This window comes from Balaenoptera acutorostrata, chromosome 15 (assembly GCF_949987535.1).
Source record: "Balaenoptera acutorostrata chromosome 15, mBalAcu1.1, whole genome shotgun sequence".
Lineage (NCBI taxonomy): Eukaryota > Metazoa > Chordata > Mammalia > Artiodactyla > Balaenopteridae > Balaenoptera > Balaenoptera acutorostrata.
The window spans coordinates 86,535,293-86,559,246 of NC_080078.1; the positions used below are offsets into that span (position 1 = coordinate 86,535,293).

Below are 23,954 nucleotides of genomic sequence, written 5' to 3' on the forward strand. Positions count from 1 at the left end.
GTTAATTCTTTTAATCCAATGAAGACACAGAGTATCTTTCTGTTTCTTTGTATCTTCAGTTTATTTCAACAATGTCTTATATTTTTCAGTGTACGAGTCTTTCACCTTCTTGATTAAAATTACTCCTTTTTTGGTACCAATTGTAAATAGAATTGTTAATTTTACTTTATGCTAGCTTATTGTTAGTTTATAGGAATGCAGTGGATTTTCATATATTGTTTTTGTACCCTGCAACTTTACTGTAATCATTATTTTGAGTAGTTTTTTGGTGGAGTCTTTGGGATTTTCTATACATAAAAATTATGTTGTCTGCAGACAGTGACAATTTTACTTCTTCCTTTCCAATTTGGATGTCTTTCATTTCTTTTTCTTGCATAATTTCTCTGGCTAGGACTTTCAATACTACATTGAACAAGAGTGGTGAGAGTGGGCACCCTTGCCTTCTTCCTGATCTTAGAGGGATAATTTTCAGTTTTCCACTATTGAGTATAATGTTAGCTGTGGGTTTGTTTGTCATATGTGGCCTTTATTAGGTTGAGGCATATTCCTCATATACCCATTTTTTGAGAGTTTTTCTCATAAATAGCTGTTGAATCTTGTCATATGCTTTTTTCTGCATCTACTGAGATGATCATATGATTTTTATCCTTCATTTTGTTAGTGTGGTGTATCATATTGATTGATTTGTGGATGTTGAACCATCCTTGCATCCCTAGAGTAAACCCCACTTGATCATGGTGTATGATCCTTTTAAGGTAGCACACATGTTCAGTTTGCTAATATCTTGTTGAGGATTTTTGCGTTTATGTTCATCAGAAATATTGGCCTGTAGTTTTCTTTTTTTGTGTTGTCTTTGTCTGGTTTTGGTATCAGGATGATGCTGACCTCTTAAAATGAGTTAGGAAGTGTTCCATTTTCTTCAACTTTCTGGATGAGTTTGAGAAGGATAGATATTAAATCTTTGAATGTTTGGTAAGATTCACCTGTGAAGCTGTCTGGCCCTGGACTTTTGTTTTTGGAGAAGTTTTTTTTTTATTACTCTTTCAATCTTCTTACTAGTGATCAGCCTTTCTAGATTTTCTGTTTCTTCATGATTCAGCCTTGGAAGTTTTCATGATTCTAAGAATTTGCTCATTTCTTCTAGGTTGCCCAGTTTGTTGGGAGTACAGCTATTCTCTTATAATCCTTGTAATCCTTTGCATTTCTGTGACTTTCATTATTTCTCCTCTTTCATTTCTGAGTTTATTTATCAGAGTCTTCTTTTTTCTTAGTGATTCTTTCCAAAGGTTTGTCAAGTTATCTTTTCAAAGAGCCAACTCTTAGTTTCATTGATCTTTTCTATCGTCTTTTTAGTCTCTATTTTATTTTTTTAATTTCTGTTCTGATTTTTATTATTTCCTTCCTTCTACTGACTTTGGGCTTTGTTCTTCTTTTTCTAGTTCCTTTAGGTGTGCAAGATTAGATTGTTTATTTGAGATTTTCCATGTTTCTTGAGGTAGGCCTGTATTGCTATAAACTTCCCTCTTAGTACCACTTTTGCTGCATCCCATAGATTTCAGTATGCCATATTTTCATTTGTCTTTAGATAATTTTAATTTCTTTTTTGATGTTTTTTTGTTGACCCAATAGTTGTTCAGTAGCGTGTTGTTCAGTCTCCACATATTTGTGATTTTTCCTGTTTTCTTCTTGTAGTTGAGTTTTAGTTTCATACCGTTGTGTTCGGAAGAGATGTTTGATATGGTTTCAGTCTTCTTAAATTTACTGAGCTTTGTTTTGTGTCCCAGTACATGGTCTATCCTTGAGAATGTTTCATCTGCACTTGAGAAGAATGTGTATTCTACTGCATTTGGATGGAATGTTCTGTACAAGTTTATAAAATCCATCTGGTCTAATGTTTCATTTAAGGCCACTGTTTGCTTATTGACTTTCTGTCTGGATGATCTATCCATAGATGTAAGTATGGGGTTAACTATTATTGTGTTGTTGTTGTCAGTTTCTTCCTTTAGTCCTGTTAATAATTGCTTTATATATTTTGGTGCTACTGTGTTAGATGCATGTATGTTAATAACTGTTATGTCTTCTTGATGAATTGTCCGCTTTATCATTATATAATGTCCATCTTTGTCTCTTGTTACCTTTTTTGGCTTGAAGTCTATTTTGTCTGATATAAGTATGGCTACATCCACTTTCTTTTCAGCTGCTATTTGCTTGTAGTATCATCTTCCATACCCTCTCTTTGAGCCTATGTTTGTCTTTAGAGCTGGTGTGGGTCTCCTGGAAGCAGCATATAGTTGGGTCTTATTTTTTATCCAGCTAGCTGCTCTGTGCCTTTTGATTGGTGAGTTCAATCCATTTATATTTAGGGTGATTATTGAGAGATGAGGACTTAGTACTGCCATTTTATCTTTTGTTTTCTGGTAGCTCTATATCGCCATTGTTCCTTTTTCCCTGTGTTTCTGTTATTTCAGCTTGGTGATGTTCTATGATATTTTTTCAGTTTCCTCTTTTTTTATGCTTTGTGTCTCTGCTCTAGATCTGTGTTTTGTGCTTACCATGATGTTTGTATAAAGCATATCATAGATAAAATAGTCCTTTTTCCGCTGATAGCCTCTTATCTTCATTTGCCTATATGGTTTCCATCCTTTTCCTCTTCCTGTTTTATGTTTTTATTGTCTCAAATTATCCTTTATGTTGTGAGTTTCTTACCAAATTGAAGGTAGTATAGTTATTTTTACTGCTTTTTTCCTCTTTAACCTTTATACTATAATAAGTATTTAAAAACCTATTCTGATATATAGTTGCAATTTCTGATTCTGTCTGTTAGCACCTTACTCAAAGATTTGTGTACTTTTGCCTTTTTGTATCAGGTAGAAGAGTTCCTTTCAATATTTCTTGTAAGGCAGGTCTAGTACAGGTCTAACTCCTTCAGCTTTTGTTTGTCTGGGAAAGCCTTTATTTCTCTTTCGTATCTGAATGATAACTTCGCTGGATAGAGTATTCTTGGGTGACAGTTCTTTCAGTATTTTGAGAATGTCATTCCACTGTCTGTTGGCCTATAGAGTTCCTGCTGGGAAATCTGCTGGTAGCTTAATGGGAGTTTCTTTGTAGGTTATCATTTTTTTTCCTTTGGCTACCTTTAAAATTCTTTCTTTGTTATTGACTTTTGACAGTTTTAATATAATGTGTCTTAGAGAAAGAAGGTCTTTTCTGAGGTAATTAGGTGTTCCTTTAGATTCATGGACTTGTATATCCAGTTCCTTCCCCAGGCTTGGGGTGTTCTCAGCTATTATTTTTTGAAAATAATATCTCTATTCCCCTCTCCTTCTTTTCTCCCTCTGGGATACCCACTATCCTAATGTTGTCCTTCCTAAAAGAGTCATTTTGTTTTCATAGAATTTCCTCATTTTTTAAGATATTAATTCTCTCTCTTCTTCTACCTGAATCATTTCTAGATTTCCATCTCCAAGTTCACTAATTCTCTCTTCCATGTGGTCTGCTCTATTTCCAGTGCTTTTCATTGTGTTCTCCATCTTGTTTATTGACTTCTTCAGCTCCATAATTTCCGTTTGGTTCTTTTTTAGAGTTTCAGTCTCTTTGGTAAAATATTCCTTCTGTTCTTTCATTTTATTCCTGAGCTCACTGAACTGCCTTTCTGAGCTTGCTTGTAGCTCATTGTGTTTTTTCATGACAGCTTTTTTGAATTCTCTATCAGTGAGATCATAATATTCCATGACTTTAAGTTTGGTTTCTGGAGAATTGTCATTTTCTTTTTGTGGTACAATGTTACTGTGGTTCTTCCTGGCACTTGATGAGTTGTCCCTCTGCTGTTGCATTTGAACTAGTAAACACCTTTTTTCTTTAGGTAAAGCTTTTTTTTTTTCTTTTTTAACTTGATTCTAACAATTCAACAGGTTGAAAATTAGAGGCCTTTCTTTTCTTTTCCAGTAGGTCGTGCTATAGCACATGTTTTTGGTTTCTTTTACCTGAGATCACCTTTGAGAATCAGCACTTTCCACCCTCCACTGGGTGCCCTTGTTGTCCCTGCTTGTGTATCTGGGGTCATTGGTGCCTTGCTGCTGCTGGTCACCACCTGGGACACTGGGATGATGGGCACTTCCACTGTGTCTGGGGTCTCCTGAGTTGCAGGCTCCACTGTGGTAGGGGAAGCCAGGGTCGTGAGTGCCTTTGTCGTGTCCTGGGTTTTGGGGTTTATGGGTATTGCTGCTGCAGGCAGGGAGGGGGCCAGATTTATGGGCACCTCTGTGACTGGAGGGATGGATCACAGGCCCTGCCTCCACTGCCACGTGTTCCCCTGTGGCCGTGGACACCACTGTGGCCAGGAGGCTGGAGTTGTGTGCACTGTCTCCTCTGATGCAACTGAGTTCTCTGGGGTTGTGGGCTTGGCTACTGGGGCTGGGATTCCAGGGTCACAGGTACCACCTTTGCTGTCCCCCAGGTTCCGCCGCCTCTGTGTGATCCAGTCCACACACCTTCAGATGCACAGATGTATGGAATTCTCTGGTGTCCTGACATGGTGGGCAGAGGCAGCTTTGTTTAGCTGTGGTTGTAGATTGAAGAGGAGAGGCAAAGGGGCGTCTCATCCACCATGCTGCTGACGTCATTCCCCAGCCAGGAATTGAACCCAGGCCCTTGGCAGTGAAAGTGCAAAGTCCTAACCACTGGACAGCCAGGGAATTCCCTGCTGACATCACTCTTGACTGAGTTTTTTAAGTCATAAATGGTTGTTGGACGTGTCAAATGCTTTTTCTGCATCAGTTGATATGATCATGTGATTGTTCCTTTTTAGCCTGTTGATGTGATGGATTATGTTAATTCGCTTTCAAATGCTGTACCAGCCTTGCATACCTGGTATAAATCCCACTTGGTTGTGGTGTATGATTCTTTATACATTTTTGGATTCGATTTGCTAATCTTTTAAGGATTTTTGCATCTGTGTTCCTGAGAGATACTGATCTTTGTTCTTGTACTGTCTTTGTCTGGTTTTGGTGTTAGGGTAACGCTGGCCTCATAGAATGAGTGAGGAAGATTCCCTCTGCTTCTGTCCTTTGAATGAGATTGTAGAGAACTGATATAATTTCTTCCTTAAAAGTTTGGTAGAATTCACCAGTCAACCCATCAGGGCCTGGTGCTTTCTGTTTTAGACGATTATTAATGATTGATTCAGGTTATTTAGTAGAGGCTTGTTCAGATCATCTATTTCCTGTGTGAGTTTTGGCAGATTGTGTTTTTTCAAGGAATTCGTCCATTTCATCTAGGTTATCCAATTTGTGGGCACAGAGTTGTTCATAGTATTCCTTTAATATCCTTTAAACATCCATATTACCTATACTAATGTTCCCTCTTTTATTTCTGATATTAGCAATTAGTATCCTTTATCTTTTTCTCTTGGTCTGGCTAGATACTTATTGATTTTATTGATCTTTTCAAAGAACCAGCTTTTGGTTTTGTTGGTTTTTCTCTGTTGATGTCCTATTTTTAATTTCCCTGATTTCTGCTCTAGTTCTTGCCATGTCTTATGCTTACTTTGGATTTAATGGGCATGTCTTACTTTTATCATTAGCAAATCAGTAAGGATAGGCATTTTTGGAAAAGACCCCATTCCTGCTTTGGGGAGTTCTCAGTCTTACAAACACACAGGCAGGCAAGAGTAACGCAACTCAACAATGCCTGCAACAGAGGAGCCGACGCCTGGGCTAAGAACAGGTTAGGTGGTGGGCAGATGTCAGGAGGAGGACCAGAGGAGTTTTCAATAGGGTTTTGAAGAATGAGTAAGAGTTTGCCAGGTGGATAAAGTCTCAGAGACATGGCAGAGGTGGGAGCACCTAGGAAACTAAAGCTGGCTTGGACCACCTGGGGCCCAGCATGTGTGTGCAGGAAGGGGGCCAATTCTGAAGGTCTTAGTTGGTGTGAGCATAGCATTGATGTGAGAATCTCATTCTCCATCACTTTTTTCAGTTTCCCAGGTAACCTGAGAAGGCTAAGAATTGCAGCCATGGTGTCAAGTGTCAATATTGCTAATGGCAAAAAATATCACTCCTGTTGGCAAATTGCATCTGTTTGGGGGCGAGTGTAAATAAGCGATAAACACCTGGGATTCTGAGTGCAGTGATTTTTTTTTAAAATTTATTTATTATTTATTTTTGGCTGTGTTGGGTCTTCATTTCTGTGCGAGGGCTTTCTCTAGTTGCGGCAAGCAGGGGCCACTCTTCATCACGATGCGCGGGCCTCTCACTATCGCGGCCTCTCTTGTTGCGGAGCACAGGCTCCAGACGCGCAGGCTCAGTAGTTGTGGCTCACGGGCCTAGCTTCTCCGCGGCATGTGGGATCTTCCCAGACCAGGGCTCGAAAGAGTGCAGTGATTCTTGAAGGGACCCCAGCAGCTCACCCCTGGCAGTGGTCATAGGAGGGAGTGATCTCTGCACAGCTTCAGGGCAGCTCCCACACCTGCCTGATCCTTCTGTCCTAGCTGCATCACCTGTCAGAGACGGAGGTCCTGGAGAGCTGTGTGACCTGCTTTGAGGACTCGCCCAGTGGGACCCCGGGGGCTGCTCTGTGTCCTAAGCAGACAGGGTGGCATCTTGAACCTAAACAGAACCCCCAAGAGGGGTTCCACAGCTAGTGACACTCAGGGGCAGAGCTTTACACTGAAAACAAGGGACCTAGCAAATCATTCTCAGTGGGGCTGTGACCAGATGAGCATTTAGAACCAACAATCTAAAGAGAGGGTCACAAAGCTTTCTGTTGGTGCATCCCAGGAGCAAAAAAAAAAGTATACGCTGGATATTTGTGCATTATTTATTTCATTATGTATTACATTTATTTTCATTTATTTATTTATAAACTGTATATATGAGCGGTACCATACTAATGTATTGCAAACATTATAAAATGCACACAAAAGTAGTTATGAAGGAAAGATGACATGAAATAGCCATTGTGTTAATATTTTCATTTTCTACCACAGCCTGACCTACTGAATCCTGAAAGTGAGGCCCAGAGATTGGCATTTCGGCAAGTGCATAGATGGGGGGCAGTGATTCTGGTGCACCTGGTCCAAAGTTCATCCTTGATAGGTCCACCATGGTATAAAAGCTAGAATTTTCCGCAAAGCTTTATACAAAAATCTGCTTTGTTGTTTATTCAACAAGTACTTCATGTCCCAGCTCTGGGTCCCCAAGGATTCTAAGGAAAAACTAGGCCACCGGAGGAGTTCCTGGCTACATTAAAAGCTGCCGGTCAGCATCAAGGCAACGAGGCAGAAGAGGGCCGTGTCTGGATGAGAAATCCTGACACATCGGGCTGCATGATGTAATGACACAGGAACACTGCTGTGGGGAGAGGTGAGGCCGGGCACTTTGTGGTGTTTCCTGAACTGAAAGAAAGGGTGGCCCGCTTTGCAGGCTCTGGCATCCTTTCGCCTGGACCCACTTGTGAAAAGTAAAAGCTAAAATGTGTAATGTTATTTGAATCCTATTTTAAATGTGGTGGAAGGTTATTGAAAGGCCCCTTGCGGTGAATCCTGTGATGTGAAGAGTCACTTGAGTCAAGTGAGGAGAGGGATCACCTGTCCTCACTGCAGGATGAGTGAACAGAACACCAGCGGTCACTGCCTGGGCTTGGCCTGGGGCTCTGGGGTTGACTTTACCTGGACACCGGCCATTCCCCACATGCACACTAGGTGGCGCTGTAGAGAGCCACTGGGATGCAGGATGCTCGGAAGAGGGGCCTCTTTGGGACAAGCTGGTGGGCCGTTTGCGGGGTACCCTGTGAGGGTCTGGTGGTTCTCACTGAGCACCAAGCAGCAGATCTGTGCGAGGGACTCGTAGGCCCAGTGATAATCCGACACAGCAGAGCTGCTGTTTCTTTGTGCTATTGCTTCAACCTGGGTACTTTCCTGAGAGCTTCCCTCCCGTTCTCTCACCTAATCCCCTGACAGGACGCGTACTATCTATCACTCTCCCCTTTTTCACAGTTGAGGAAACCAAGGCAAAGGCGGCAGGGGGACATGTGCCCGTTTTGAACGCAGGTCTCTCTAGCTCTGTAGCCGTGAGGGATCACCCATCAGCAAACTCTCCAGGGCACCTCACTGTCCCTAAAAGTTTGTCCACTCGGGCCCAGCATGCACGGCCTTGGGGCTCTCAGTTCTCCTGGAGCCTCAGTTTCCCCTCAAACAGGGCATCTCAATTCCCTTGGAGAATTACTTTAAGAACCTGAAGTCTTAATTCTGTGAGACTGTCCCGCAGGCCCTTCTGGAGCGGGCAGTAAGGGCTGCCCCTGGCTGCTCAGTCCTCTGTCCTAATGGGGAGCAGGGCGACCTGCCCTGGCCCAGGAGGCCACCCTCGGGGCAGAAGTCTTCCAGGGCCTGAGGGAGCCGCCAGGAGGATGACACAGGATGAGGTGGGCAGCGTGCTTAGCACCACCCAGCAGTGGACAGGTGTTGATGGAGGTCCCTCTGTGCAGGGGACAGGACGTGGACATCTTTGGGGCCATTATGCTGCTGACCACAGTGGCCCAGAAACCCCTGCACAGGAGGAGCTGAGCAGAGAGAAGGGTCCCCGGCCTCCTCACCAGTGGTCCCCTGGGAGCTCAGATATGCAGAGTCTTGGGCTCCACCCTGACCCTCTGAATCAGGGTCTGCATTGTATGGGACCCTAGACGCTCCAAGTCACAGAGGAAGGGTAGCAGCCCTGGTTGGAAAGCCATCCTTTCTTTTTTTTTTTTTTTTTTTTAAATTATTTATTTATTTTTGGCTGTGTTGGATCTTCGTTTCTGTGCGAGGGCTTTCTCTAGTTGTGGCAAGCGGGGGCCACTCTTCATCGCGGTGCGCGGGCCTCTCACTATCGTGGCCTCTCTTGTTGCGGAGCACAGGCTCCAGACGCGCAGGCTCAGTAGTTGTGGCTCACGGGCCTAGTTGCTCCGCGGCATGTGGGATCTTCCCAGACCAGGGCTCGAACCCGTGTCCCCTGCATTGGCAGGCAGATTCTCAACCACTGTGCTACCAGGGAAGCCCCCATCCTTTCTTTTGGCTGTGGCAGCTGGGTGACCACAGAGACCTCCTGTTCTGTGCGAGGGGGCAGGTTTCAGGGGGACTTGCTTTGTCCTTGTCTCAGATTCTGAGTTCCCTTGGCTCAGGCACTGTGGCCCATTTCTGTGTCATTCTCAACACAGTGCCCGGCACATAGTAGGTCCTCAGTGACGACTGAGGTGATGAACCTTGGAAGAAACACAGGAGATGTGACCTGGGCTGGGTTCCATTGCTCCATTTCACAGATGACAAGACTGAGGCCCAGGAGATTAATCGGCTGGTTTGGGCTCCGTGGGTAGTTGTTATGAGATGGGTCTGGGCTTGAACTCAGGGCCCAGACTCCACCCCCTGTCCCTTGCACACAGCTTTGGACACAGCAGGGCACCCTCTCTTTCCTCTTGTGACAGGCAGCGATGCTTTTTCCAGGCTCCAAACTCCAGAGAACTCTGGGGCTGTGGAATTATAGTGATGCACAGAATTATCCACTGAAATTGCAGTACTAGCTCACATTTGAAATTCACATTGAAATTCACTCTTATCCTTGGAAGACAGGGTTACACACAGAGTGAGCCCTGCACCTGATAGTCCAGCTTTCTGCCTGGAGCATCTTCCTGGGCGGGGGTTGGTGCAGGGAGGTGGCCTCCAAGCAGAGTGGTGATCACGCCAAGATGGGGAGACCTAGATGCGGTTCTGTGTTGCTGAAGCAGCTGGAGTTTATAGGACAGGGTCCTGGAAAGGGGGGGTCTGTGAAGGGGGCCCAAGAAGTTCACGTGGAGATTCAGCTGGCCGAGGGCAGACAGAATTCCACAGGACTTAGCAGAGATCACCTGTAGGAGCAAGGGAGGAGCGTGGTGCTGGAGGCCAGGGATGCTGGGATGCAGCCCAGACCGCGGAGAGACCGCGGAGAGCACCATGGACCGTCTTTCAAAACCCCAGGAAGGCCAAGCCTCCGGAGTAAGGAGCATGCCATGGGGTAGACGACCATGTTCAAAACCAAAACAGACCTGCCATCGTGGTGAACACGTTCAGGGTCTTAAAGAACAGGATGAATGAACAGATGGAGAATCTTTGCAGAGAACCAGAAACTATAAAAGAGAACCAAATGCAGATTTTAGAATTGAAAAGTATGAAGTCTGAAATGAAAAATCCACAGCAGGTTAAAGACGGCCCCACGGCATCCCTGCTCGTGCCGAGGCGGGCGCGAGGGCTCCTCACACGGGGCTCCTGCAGCCGGGGGGGGGGGGCATCCCTGCCCTGCTCCTCTCTCGGGGCACCCATGCCTTCCGCCTCCTCCCACTCAAATGCCAAAGCCTCACGTGGCCGAGCCCCCTGCATTCCACAGTTGCCAGTCTGGGCATGCAGTTTAGGGGGAAAACGGCGGGAGTATACGCATCCTTGTAGCTAAGACTTTGCGCATCTCTGTAACGATGTCCTTAGGATAGATTCCAAAGTGTGACTAATTGAGAAAAAAGATCTCGTGCTGAGTTTATTTTTAACTCCTCAGCCTTCTGTTCTTCTTTATACCCGACCCCATTTACAGTTCCTCTCAAGACTGTGGTTCTGGAAGCAGTAGCAAGGCAACGATCCAGGGTGGAGGGGGAAAGGAGCGTCTGTCTAAACCTAAAATACGTGGCAGCTTTGCTTCAGGTATGCTCCCCTTCCCAGGGATTGAGCTGATGGAAATATTCATCCATGTGCAGGGAAATACAGGAATGAGGGCTGTCCCTGAAGCTTTGGTGAAAAGAGCAAGAATAAGCACTAACCTAGATGTCCATTCACAGGGAGCTGGATCAACAAGTGATGGGATTACGTGGCATCCACACTCGGGGATCATTTGCAGCCATAAAAGAGAAAGAGCTGGATCAGTCCATCCTTCATTTAGAAGCAGATGTGTGAGCAAGCCAGCTTTTTGCTGTACTGTGCATGGTGTGATCCCACTTCTGTGAAACAGAAGAGTTAAGTGGGAGTGTCAGTGGTTAATGGTAGAGAAATAGTTCTGGAAGCAAGTGCCAGAAAACATCCGTAGTGGTTTCTTCTGGAGGCGAGATGCGGGCGGGGAAAGGGGATCCTTTCCTCTTAATACTGCTGTTGTGCTTTGGTTGTTTGCAATGAGTGTGCATTGTTCTTGTAGCTGAGTGAGAGATCACGCTTCTCTGAGCCAGAAGGCAGACAGCCTGAGCTCTGCTCCCAGCTGTGACCTGGGACAGCTCCCACCTCCGTGAACTTAACCTTACCTCTCCTTAACTCACCATTGAGGTGAATGGGCGGAACCCTCTGGGCCGGCCTGCTCTGATAAGAGTCAGCAAGCACCCCGTAAATGGAAGGGTGACCTAATATATGTTTTCTTTTTCAAAGCTTGTTAATTTGGCAAATGATATTCATTGCTTCTCAAATGATACACCACCTTGCCTCCCAGTTGGTCATGATGTGTTACCGTTTTTATAAATTGTTGGATTTGATTTGCTACCAGTTTGTTTAGGATTTTTACATCCATGCTCATGAGGGCTATTAATCTTTAGTATCCTTTTCTGCAGGTATCTTTTCTGGTTTTGATGTCACAAATTCTGGCTTCATAGCATGAGTTTTAACGTCTACCCTTCTTTTCAATGTTCTGAAATAATTTGTATGGAATTGGAATTATTTACTTCTTACTTGTTTCATAGTATCCATCAATGCATCTATCAGGGCCTGCAGGGCATTTTTTTTTTAAATGGGGGAAGGTTTTTAAGTAGAAAGTGTATTTCTTTAATAGATATAGGTCTATTCTGGTATATTTATTCCTAAGTGAGTCTTGGTAGTTTGTGTTGAAGCAGATGGTTATTGCACCTCTAATTCCTGACACTGGTAACGTGTGTGTGTGTGTCCCTCTTCTTCTCACTCTCGTCTCTCCACTTCTCCTGATAAGTCTGCCTAGAGTTTTATCAGTTTTATTGTTCTTCTCAAAGTGTTAGCTTTATTGTTTTTCTATTTCCTATTTCATCAGTTTCTACTTCGATCTTTATTATTTCTTCTCTTCTACTTCCTTGGTTTTAATTTGCTCTTTTTCTAGTTTCTTAAGATGGAATCTGAGGTCATTGATTTGAGACTTTTCCTCTTTTCTAATTTGGGCATTTAATGCTGTAAATTTCCTACATGCTGTGTTTATTTTTACTTCAAAATACTTCCTAATTTCCCTTTTGATTTCTTCTTGGGACTGTAGGTTATTCAGAATTTTAAAATTTAGTTTCCAAAGACTTGGGTATATTTCTAGAGATCTTTTGGTTATTGATTTCCAGTTTAATGCCACTCTGGCCAAAGAATATACTTTGTATGACTTGAGTACTCTTTACTGAGACTTGCTCTATGGCCCAGAGTATGGTCTGTCTTGGTAAATATTGCACGTGCTCTTGGAAAGAATGTGTATTCTTCTGTTGTGGGTTAGAGTGTTTTCATAAATGTTAATCAGATCAGATTTCTTGATAGTGTTGGTCAAATCCTCCGTATCCTTCCACATTTAAAAAAAATTAAATAATTATTTATTTATTTACTTTGGCTGCGCTGGGTCTTTGTTGAGGCATGTGGGATCTTTGTTGCAGTACACGGGATCTGTAGTTGCGGCATGCAGACCTCTTAGTTGTGGCCTGCAGACTCTTAGTTGTGGCATGCATGTGGGATCTAGTTCCCTGACCAGGGTTCGAACCCGGGCTCCCTGCATTGGGAGCACGGAGTCTTACCCATTGGACCACCAGGGATGTGTCCCTCCTTACACATTTTCTGTCTACTTGTTCTATCAGTTACTTAGACAGAGGTCTGAAATCTCCAACTATAACTGTAGATTTATCTACTTCTCTTAGTTCTATTAGTTTCTGCTTCGTATATTTGACCCTCTTAATAGGGCCATCAATATCTAGGACTGTCGCATCTTCCTAATGAAGTTGTCCCTCTATCGCTTGGGATGATCCTCTTTATCCCTGAGTAACTCCTTTGGTCTGGAATCTCCCTTGTCTGATGTTAATAGACTACTTCAACTTTCTCTTGATTAATCTTAGAATGGTACCTCGTTTTCCCTTTGTACGTTTCATCTATAATATTTGCATCTTTTTATTTAAAGTGCATGTTTTGTAGGCAGTGTGTAGTTTGCTCTTGCTTTTTTGTCCATCCTAAGAATGTTTGCCTCTAGTTAAGGTGTTGAGACTGTTTACACTTCACGTGATCATTGATTTTATTGAGTTTACGTCCACTGTCTGGTTCTGCAGATCTCCAGCTTCTGTCTGTGTTGCTCTCCCTCCCATTTCCACCCTGCAGACTCTCGCTGCCTTGGTCTCTAGGCTTCATCTTTTCAACTCAGGGAGTTTTCCAAGCTCTTCCTGGTGCCTCTCCCCAGTCCATGGCCTAGAAAGTCTCCAGAGGCAGTAAGCTGGGTCATCATAGGGCTCACTTTATTTGATTTCCCATCTCAGGGGTCACTCACTGTCCTTTCCAGTGTCATCAAAACCATTGTTTCATATATTTTGATTTTTGTTTGTTTTATTTGTGGGTGGGAAATTCAGTGTGTATTACTCCATCCTGGTCAGAAGTAGAAGTTAAAGTCACCACTCTTACTTTGGAGCCCGAGACAAGTATTCATGCACATCCCTTCTGTGGAACAAGCTGGGTTCTGATACGACAGGTCCTCAGGAGGGAATCCTTCTTATAGGTTCCAGCCCAGATGCTCCTTCCTTCAGAAACCCTTCCTTGATCTTGACCTCAAGCCCCCTTCCTCATGTGGCTTGTTTATTCCTCCTTGTGCTGTGTAATTCAGCAGACATTTCTGGAGTTTGTGCAGGGAAAGAAATGAACAAGGCAGAGTCCTCTCCGTGGATGAGCTCACCAGATTTGTTTTTCTCCATTGAGTGAAAATGTTTCAAGCTCAGATAATGACTGTGGTTAGGGAAAGCCACACAAACAGATAATTAGAATACGTTGTGAGGATGTGCAAATAGGAACACACATAATGTGTTTCAGGTCATTACAGGTGCTTGTTTTCACGTCTCCCTCCCTCACCTGAGTGAGCTCAGTGGGGCGTGCACCACGTGGTCCTCATTTCTGCTCTTGGGGGCCAGGCGTACGACAGGTGCACTAGAGATAGTGCCTTGCTGAACCTAACAGATCTGTGAAGGTCACGGCTAAGAGTGTGGATGCTGAGCTCAGGCCTGGGTATGAATCTCGGTTCTGTCGCTTAACCTATCAGCACTTCAGCAAGAAAACAGGAACTCAGTTGTGGACGTGCTAAGTTTGAGATGCCTGATTGGGACCTGGGTAGAGACATCATGAAGGAAGCCGAAGATGCAGCATGGATTCAGGAGAGAGGATGTAGCTGGAGAGGGAGATTCTGAGCATTGGCAGCTGGTCATTAGTGTCGTGGGACTCAGGAGGTTGCATAGGAAGCAAGCGTGGAGGAGGGGTTTGAGGGTTGAGTCCTGGGCTCACCCACATCTAGAGGGGAGATGATGCAGAACCAGCAAAGGAGACAGAGGCGTGGCTATGGCAGTGGGAGGATGCTGGCCAGTGGTGCGCAGGGAGAGAGAAGGGAGGCTTCACAAGGAAGAGAGTGGTCCAAGGCCTGAGACCCCCCACAAGCATCCTTTCTCCACTGGGTGGCTCATGGGCGCTGATGAGACGGGGCTGAGGGTATGTCTTGAGTCCCACACACGCTGGCGGGTCGGCCTGCGTGGAGCTTGGGAGGCTGCCCCCCCGCCCGGTGAGGTGGAGCCCAGAGCTCTGGGGTCAGCAGCTCTCTGGGCCATGCTGGGTCCTGGGAGAAGAGCCAGCATTGCCCACCCTGCTTCATGAGCCCTGTCTGTCAGCTGTGTGTGGGAGAAACTCTGAACATTGGCTGGAGTTGAGCTGGATCTGGTAACATTAAGGTTTTACTTTTTTTTTTTTTTTAACATCTTTATTAGAGTATAATTGCTTTACAATGGTGTGTTAGTTTCTGCTTTATAACAAAGTGAATCAGTTATACACATACATATATCCCCATATCTCCTCCCTCTTGTATCTCCCTCCCTCCCACCCTCCCTATCCCAGCCCTCTAGGTGGTCACAAACCACCAAGCTGATCTCCCTGTGCTATGCAGCTGCTTCCCACTAGCTATCTATTTTACGTTTGGTAGTGTATATATGTCCATGCCACTCTCTTACTTTGTCCCAGCTTACCCTTCCCCCTCCCCGTATCCTCAAGTCCATTCTCTAGTAGGTTTGCATCTTTATTCCCGTCTTGCCCCTAGGTTCTTCTGACCATTTGTTTTTCTCTTTTTTTTTTTTTAGATTCCATATATATGTGTTAGCATACGGTATTTGTTTTTCTCTTTCTGACTTCACTCTGTAAGACAGTCTCTAGGTCCATCCACCTCACTACAAATAACTCAGTTTCGTTCCTTTTGATGACTGAGTAGTATTCCACTGTATACATGTGCCACATCTTCTTTATCTATTCATCCATTGATGGACACTTAGGTTGCTTCCATGTCCTGGTTACTGTAAATAGAGCTGCAGTGAACATTTTGGTACACGACTCTTTTTGAATTATGGTTTTCTCAGGATATATGCCCAGTAGTGGGATTGCTGGGTCGTATGGTAGTTCTAATTTTAGTTTGTTAAGGAACCTCCATACTTTTCTCCATAGTGGCTGTATCAATTTACATTCCCACCAACAGTGCAAGAGGGTTCCCTTTTCTCCACACCCTCTCCAGCATTTACTGTTTGTAGATTTTTTGATGATGGCCATTCTGACCGGTGTGAGATGATATCTCATTGTAGTTTTGATTTGCATTTCTCTAATGATTAGTGATGTTGAGCATCCTTTCATGTGTTTGTTGGCAATCTGTATATCTTCTTTGGAGAAATGTCTGTTTAGGTCTTCTGCCCATTTTTGGATTGGGTTGTTTGTTTTTCTGATATTGAGCTGCATGAGTTGCTTGTATGTTTTGGAGATTAATCCTTTGTCAGTTGCTTCAGTTGCAAATATTTTCTCCCATTCTGAGGGTTGTCTTTTGATCTTGTTTATGGTTTCCTTTGCTGTGCAAAAGCTTTTAAGTTTCATTAGGTCCCATTTGTTTATTTTTGTTTTTATTTCCATTTCTCTAGGAGGTGGGTCAAAAAGGATCTTGCCGTGGTGTATGTCATACAGTGTTCTGCCTATGTTTTCCTCTAAGAGTTTGATGGCGTCTGGCCTTACATTTAGGTCTTTAATCCATTTTGAGTTTATTTTTGTGTATGGTGTTAGGGACTGTTCTAATTTCATTCTTTTACATGTAGCTGTCCAGTTTTCCCAGCACCACTTATTGAAGAGGCTGTCTTTTCTCCACTGTATATTCTTGCCTCCTTTATCAAAGATAAGGTGACCATATGTGCGTGGGTTTATCTCTGGGCTTTCTATCCTGTTCCATTGATCTATATTTCTGTTTCTGTGCCAGTACCATACTGTCTTGATTACTGTAGCTTTGTAGCATAGTATGAAGTCAGGGAGCCTGTTTCCTCCAGCTCCATTTTTCTTTCTCAAGATTGCTTTGGCTATTCAGGGTCTTTTGTGTTTCCATACAAATGGTGAAATTTTTTGTTCTAGTTCTGTGAAAAATGCCAGTGGTAGTTTGATAGGGATTGCACTGAATCTGTAGATTGCTTTGGGTAGTATAGTCATTTTCACAATGTTGATTCTTCCAATCCAAGAACATGGTATATCTCTCCATCTATTTGTATCATCTTTAATTTCTTTCATCAGTGTCTTATAATTTTCTGCATACAGGTCTTTTGTCTCCTTAGGTAGGTTTATTCCTAGATATTTTATTCTTTTTGTTGCAGTGGTAAATGGGAGTGTTTTCTTAATTTCACTTTCAGATTTTTCATCATTAGTGTATAGGAATGCAAGAGATTTCTGTGCATTAATTTTGTATCCTGCTACTTTACCAAATTCATTGATTAGCTCTAGGAGTTTTCTGGTAGCATCTTTAGGATTCTCTATGTATAGTATCATGTCATCTGCAAACAGTGACAGCTTTACTTCTTCTTTTCCAATTTGGATTCCTTTTATTTCTTTTTCTTCTCTGATTGCTGTGCCTAAAACTTCCAAAACTATGTTGAATAATAGTGGTGAGAGTGGGCAACCTTGTCTTGTTCCTGATCTTAGTGGGAATGGTTTCAGGTTTTCACCATTGAGGACGATGTTGGCTGTGGCTTTGTCATATATGGCCTTTATTATGTTGAGGAAAGTTCCCTCTATGCCTACTTTCTGGAGGGTTTTTATCATAAATGGGTGTTGAATTTGTCAAGAGCTTTCTCTGCATCTATTGAGATGATCATATGGTTTTTCTCCTTCAGTTTGTTAATATGGTGTATCACGTTGATTGATTTGCAAATACTGAAGAATCCTTGCATTCCTGGGATAAACCCCACTTGATCATAGTGTATGATCCTTTTAATGTGCTGTTGGATTCTGTTTGCTAGTATTTTGTTGAGGATTTTTGCATCTGTGTTCATCAGTGATATTGGCCAGTAGTTTTCTTTCTTTGTGACATCTTTGTCTGGTTTTGGTATCAGAGTGATGGTGGCCTCTTAGAATGAGTTTGGGAGTGTTCCTCCTGCTATATTTTGGAAGAGTTTGAGAAGGATAGGTGTTAGCTCTTCTCTAAATGTTTGATAGAATTCGCCTGTGAAGCCATCTGGTCCTGGGCTTTTGTTTGTTGGAAGATTTTTAATCACAGTTTCAATTTCAGTGCTTGTGATTGATCTGTTCATATTTTCTATATCTTCCTGGTTCAGTCTCGGAAGCTTGTGCATTTCTAAGAATTTGTCCATTTCTTCCAGGTTGTCCATTTTATTGGCATACAGTTGCTTGTAGTAATCTCTCATTATCCTTTGTATTTCTGCAGTGTCAGTTGTTACATCTCCTTCTTCATTTCTAGTTCTTTTGACTTGAGTCTTCTCCCTTTTTTTCTTGACAAGTCTGGCTAATAGTTTATCCATTTTGTTTATCTTCTCAAAGAACCAGCTTTTAATTTTATTGATCTTTGCTATCGTTTCCTTCATTTCTTTTTCATTTATTTCTGATCTGATCTTTATGATTTCTTTCCTTCTGCTAACTTTGGGGGTTTTTTATTCTTTTTTCTCTAATTGCTTTAGGTGTAAGGTTAGGTTGTTCATTTGAGATGTTTCTTGTTTCTTAAGGTAGGATTGTATTGCTATAAACTTCCCTCTTAGAACTGCTTTTGCTGTATCCCATAGGTTTTGGGTCGTCATGTTTTCATTGTCATTTGTTTCTAGGTATTTTTTGATTTCCTCTTTGATTTCTTCAGTGATCTCTTGGTTATTAAGTAGTGTGTTGTTTAGCCTCCATGTGTTTATATTTCTTACAGATTTTTTCTTGTAATCGATGTCTAGTCTCATAGCGTTGTGGTCAGAAAAGATACTTGATACGATTTCAGTTTTCTTAAATTTACCGAGGCTTGATTTGTGACCCAAGATATGCTCTATCCTGGAGAATGTTCCATGAGCACTTGAGAAGAATGTGTATTCTGTTGTTTTTGGATGGAATGTCCTATAAATATCAATTAAGTCCATCTTGTTTAATGTATCATTTAAAGTTTGTGTTTCCTTATTTATTTTCATTTTGGATGATCTGTCCATTGGTGAAAGTGGGGTGTTAAAGTCCCCTACTATGATTGTGTTACTGTCGATTTCCCCTTTTATGGCTGTTAGTATTTGCCTTATGTATTGAGGTGCTCCTATGTTGGGTGCATAAATATTTACAATTGTTATATCTTCTTCTTGGATTGATCCCTTGATCATTATGTAGTGTCCTTCTTTGTGTCTTGTAATAGTCTTTGTTTTAAAGTCTGTTTTGTCTGATATGAGAATTGCTACTCCATCTTTCTTTTGACTTCCATTTGCATGGAATATCTTTTTCCATCCCCTCACTTTCAGTCTGTATGTGTCCCTAGGTCTGAAGTGGGTGTCTTGTAGACAGCATATATACGGGTCTTGTTTTTGTATTCATTCAGCCAGTCTGTGTGTTTTGGTTGGAGCATTTAATCCATTTACATTTAAGGTAATTATTGATATGTATGTTCCTATTACCATTTTCTTAATTGTTTTGGGTTTATTATTGTAGGTCTTTTCCTTCTTTTGTGTTTCCTGCCTAGAGAAGTTCCTTTAGCATTTGTTGTAAAGCTGGTTTGGTGGTGCTGAATTCTCTTAGCTTTTGCTTGTCTGTAAATGTTTTAATTTCTCCGTCAAATCTGAATGAGATCCTTGCTGGGTAGAGTAATCTTGGTTGTAGGTTTTTCTCCTTCATCACTTTAAATATGTTCTGCCACTCCCTTCTGGCTTGCAGAGTTTCTGCTGAAAGATCAGCTGTTAACCTTATGGGGATTCCCTTATGTGTTATTTGTTGTTTTTCCCTTGCTGCTTTTAATATTTGTTCTTTGTATTTAATTTTTGATAGTTTGATTAATATGTGTCTTGGCGTGTTTCTCCTTGGATTTATCCTGTGTGGGACTCTCTGTGCTTCCTGGACTTGATTAACTATTCCCTTTCCCATATTAGGGAAGTTTTCAACTATAATCTCTTCAAATATTTTCTCAGTCCCTTTCTTTTTCTCTTCTAAGGTTTTACTTTTAATTGACTTACTATTTTTGGCCTATGCATTGATTTTTATTGGCTTTGGCCAATCAAGAACTCCATAGAGTATTGAGGAAGACTGGTCTAAAGATAAATGAAAGCCTTGCGCTTGGAAAGACAGTATTGTTTTTGACAAGCACGCCCCTGGGGAGAAGGTAGTTTTGCATTGGGCCAGCTCTGAGTCAGATCCAATGCAGACAGCCTTGCAGTGGGGACTTCAGGGAACCAGCGACAGGTCAAATGATGACAGCTCTTTGGGAATGAAGCCTGTTCCCCTCCCTCCAGTGGCTGCCGGACCCCTGGTTTTCAGCAGAAAACAGACTGCTTCAAGGCTGCTACCAAGCTGGAGAAAGGGCCAGGGGAGAAAGGGACAGAGTAAAACATTCTTCCTGAGATTCATCCAGTTATTTTTTAAATTTTATTTATTTATTTATTCATTTATTTTTGGCTGTGTTGGGTCTTCGTTTCTGTGCGAGGGCTTTCTCCAGCTGCGGCAAGCGGGGGCCACTCTTCATCGCAGTGCACAGGCCTCTCACTATCGCGGCCTCTCTTGTTGCGGAGCACAGGCTCCAGACGCGCAGGCTCAGCAGCTGTGGCTCACGGGCCCAGTCACTCCGCGGCATGTGGGATCCTCCCAGGCCAGGGCTCGAACCCGTGTCCCCTGCGCTGGCAGGCAGACTCTCAACCACTGCGCCACCGGGGAAGCCCCATCCAGTTTTCCTTGAATAAAGATTCCCTGTGTTGCTGCAACCCTTTGGTTAATTTACAGAGTTCTGAAAAAGTTGACTCTGATGATTTTGCAGTTTTCTTGTTGCTTTTATAGAGAGAATTTTCTACCATCTTCGCTGCTGTCACTCCACAAAGGTCTTTCTTTTTAAACAATTATTTTGATATAAGAAAGCTATGTTGATGATTAAAAATAAAATACAGAAAACCAAAATTAATAAGTAAAATCCATTCCTGGCATCTCTATGCCAATTTATAAGAAGATTATAAATACTTACAAAATTAGTTGCCAACACATACCCAGATATATTTATATATAAAACCTACATACTTTCCTACGAGTTGCTTTTCTTAGCAACATAACATGTCTGTCTTTTTGTCCCTCAGTAATGTATATACCACTGTTTTTAGGTTCATGATAGGTTCACGATATTCAGATGATACAGATGCACCATAATTTAACACATGCTGTCTTGTCGTATTTCAGCTGTGTTTAATTTCTTTCTTTCGTAAATGAGGCTGCGTGAACGCCCTCTTATGTGTGCTTTGTGTGCTTGTCCCATTTGTTTTGGGAGCAGACTCTTGGAAGTGGGATTTCTGGCCCCAAAGGTAGGATCACAAGTGTGTTTGGGGGCCTTTGGGGGAGAGGGTGGCTTGTTCCCATCGTCAGGACAGGAAGGTCTCCTCGCCTGTGTTTCTCAGTGTCACATCCTGCTCTGGATCCCCTGCTCGTTTAGATTAATTCCATCGGTTGTGTAGAAGTGCCACTCAACTTCATGAAAAGCCCTCACTTTAAGCTATTTGTCTGGAAGTTTCCCTTTTTGACTTTTAAGTAGCCAAACCTGTTAAGCTCCTGATAGCTTGGGGAAGACCGTCAGCCCAGACGTTTTCATCGTGGCCCTACTGGGTGTCATGTTGTGCTCTTAGGGCCTGGGTGAATAAGCAGAGAATTACTTGCTCTTAGCACAGAGATTTCCTGTGGAGTGAATTCTCATTACAACTAGAAATCTCTGATGAAAGGATCTTTCTCTCATTTAAGAACAAATATCCTTAAAGTTTGTAATGACAAGTATGCTGAGACATTTGCAGTAGGCTTAAAGACATTCTTTATCAAAAGCTAAAAAGATGAAACCACATTCAGTGTAGTTTCATGGTTAGCATATTACAGTTGTCTAAAAATGGCAATCCTTCTCGCCACCTATCAGACCTTTGACATTCATGAAGGATTTGTCCTGAGACCTTTGAGACTCCCTCAGTTCATAAATGCCAGTTTAGCTTTCAATTTCCCCTAGACCATGCAGTAAAGATCAAGAGAAAAATGCATGTGACTGCCTTACGCTTTCATGATTCTATAAATACAGGACTCTAGCCATGTATAAAGCTATTAAAACAAAATCGGGCTGGAGTCCTGGCTGAAATGGCTTTGGGGGTCATTATTTTTCTCTTTGTCTCTAATAAGACACACAGCAAACAAGTTCATATTAGAAACTCAAGCCTCAGTCAAGTCCAATTTTTTATATCTTACTTTATCCCAGACTTCTGTTAAACTATCACCTTACTAGACTTATTTCTTGCTTTATATTCCTGTACCCCACAGTAGGAATGGGCTTTCTTTGGGGAGCCATTATACTTAAGAAATAAAGTTTACCTGTGGGGTTGACCTCATCGGATGATAGAATGAGCCCCCGGGATTTAAACCCATGCCCTAGTAAAAGCGCAAAACTACACGCCGCAAAACTGCAGTCTACGTTGTGCTCCGGAGTTCCCTGCCCGTTATCGGCACGTGCGCTTGCCGGGGGGGCAGGTAAGGACTCTGTTCTTCATGCAGCCCCATGCCGTTTCCTTTTCTGCCCGTGAATGCAGCCAGCCCCCTTTTCTGCTCTTCAGTACGTTTAAACGTCGTTCCTTAAGACCTTACGTGCACACCGATGTCACTCTGCTGCTTCTGGACGTGCGTAGAACTAAACGTCAATGTCAGCCTCCTAGACCCTGAACCAGGCTCACTCAACCGTGTTCCTTGATAACCTGCTGCGTCAACACTGTTCCAGGACCCAGGAGAACAGACTGTTGTCGAACTTAAAAGCTAGTGGAGGAGATGGAGGATAAACTAGTGAACAAGAAAGAGACCAGATAGGGGAGGAGTTCATCGGGTGGGTGATGGTGATGGGGGGACCCATCGGGCCTCTTTGAGGGCAGGGCTCAAGGCCAGCGGCGTGGTTCAGGAGGTGGCCGGCCCTGGAGGGTCCAGGCGGAGCAGGGGGGTCAGCATGGGAAAGACATGGTGCAGAGACCCTGAGTTGGGATCTTCCAGGAATGAAAGAGGACCCACATGGCCATGGGGTCACAGGCAGAGGGGAGAAGGGGGGTGACAGGGGGATGGGGGGACAGACCACCATGGGTAAAGTAACTGTAATTTATGATCTGCACTCGGGCACTTCTGAAAGAAAAAGTGGTGCTATTAGTAATCGCTCTGGGGCAAAGGGTGTCGATCGGGACTGTCTCTGGAGACCCCGGATGCATGAACGATCCCCCATCCGTGGAAGGCATGGTTGTGTGTGGGCCCTTTGTGAAGGGAGGTGCGTTGCCCACCGTTCGCCGGAGGGCGTCACAGCTGCCAGACGCGTCCCCATGGCTCTGGTCCAGGTTCTTTCCTGCAGGACAGTGGGAGGTTCTGGCTACACTGGCAGCCAGCGCCTCCCTGACACCCGCTTTCCCATGGCCCCTTCTCTTAGGAACGCTGCCGAGGAAATGCAAGAAGGAGCTCCTGGCAGTGAAACTGAGGAACCGGCCCAGCAAGCAGGAACTGGAAGACCGCAATATCTTCCCCAGGAGGACGGCTGAAGAGAGGCAGGAGATCCGGCAGCAGATTGAGATGAAACTCTCCAAGTAAGTGGCGCGTGGACACAGTGGGGGCTGGTCCCGGCCCTGCAGCCCGACCCCTCGGATGCCCCACCTTCCCCACACTGCGCTGTCCCGGCTTCAAACGCAGTGCCCGGCGCGGGGTTTCCCAGCCTCGCCACTGTCGACGCTCAGGGCCGGATGGCTGTTCACCGCGGGGGCCATCGGGGCACTGACCTCTGCAGGCTGCACGCTGCTGTGACAGCCGACACTGTCCCCAGACATTGCCCGATGCCCCCTGGGGGCCACTCTTCCCTGTGGAGACGCACTGGTTATAGAAGCCAAGCAAGGCCTGTGGTGTGGACAGGCTCCGGGGGGCTGCCGGTGCTGCTGGTCTGTGGTGCCCCCCGCCCTCTGGAGGAGCGAGGGCCGGAAGCAGGGGCTCCCGAGCTCGGGGCTCCTGATGTCTGGGTGACTCTGATGGGGCCGTCCTGTGCGCGGTAGGATGTTTAGCAGCATTCCTGGCCTCTACCCTGGAGATGCTCACGGCCCCTCACCCTGCCCCCCACGGTGACAACCAAAAGTGTCTCCAGTTACTGCCAAGTGTCCCCTGGGGGATGGAGCCATCCCCCAGTCGAGGACCCGTGATCTGAAGGTCGCCCTGGACTTCTTCTCCAGGTGGTCTTTCCTCTGCCCGAGGCTCAGGGCTC

General features: G+C 44.0%; 1 protein-coding gene across 6 annotated transcripts in view; it reads left to right on the forward strand.

Moving 5' to 3' along the window:
- Positions 1 to 23,954, forward strand: part of PHACTR3 (phosphatase and actin regulator 3) — a 224,385-nt gene that overhangs the window by 164,925 nt on the left and 35,506 nt on the right. For all 6 annotated transcript variants that reach the window (XM_057529290.1, XM_057529287.1, XM_007185230.3 and 3 more), the window contains one exon: positions 23,139 to 23,292. In XM_057529290.1, coding sequence (XP_057385273.1) covers positions 23,139 to 23,292 — 154 coding nt within the window. The remainder of the gene's footprint in view (positions 1 to 23,138; positions 23,293 to 23,954) is intronic.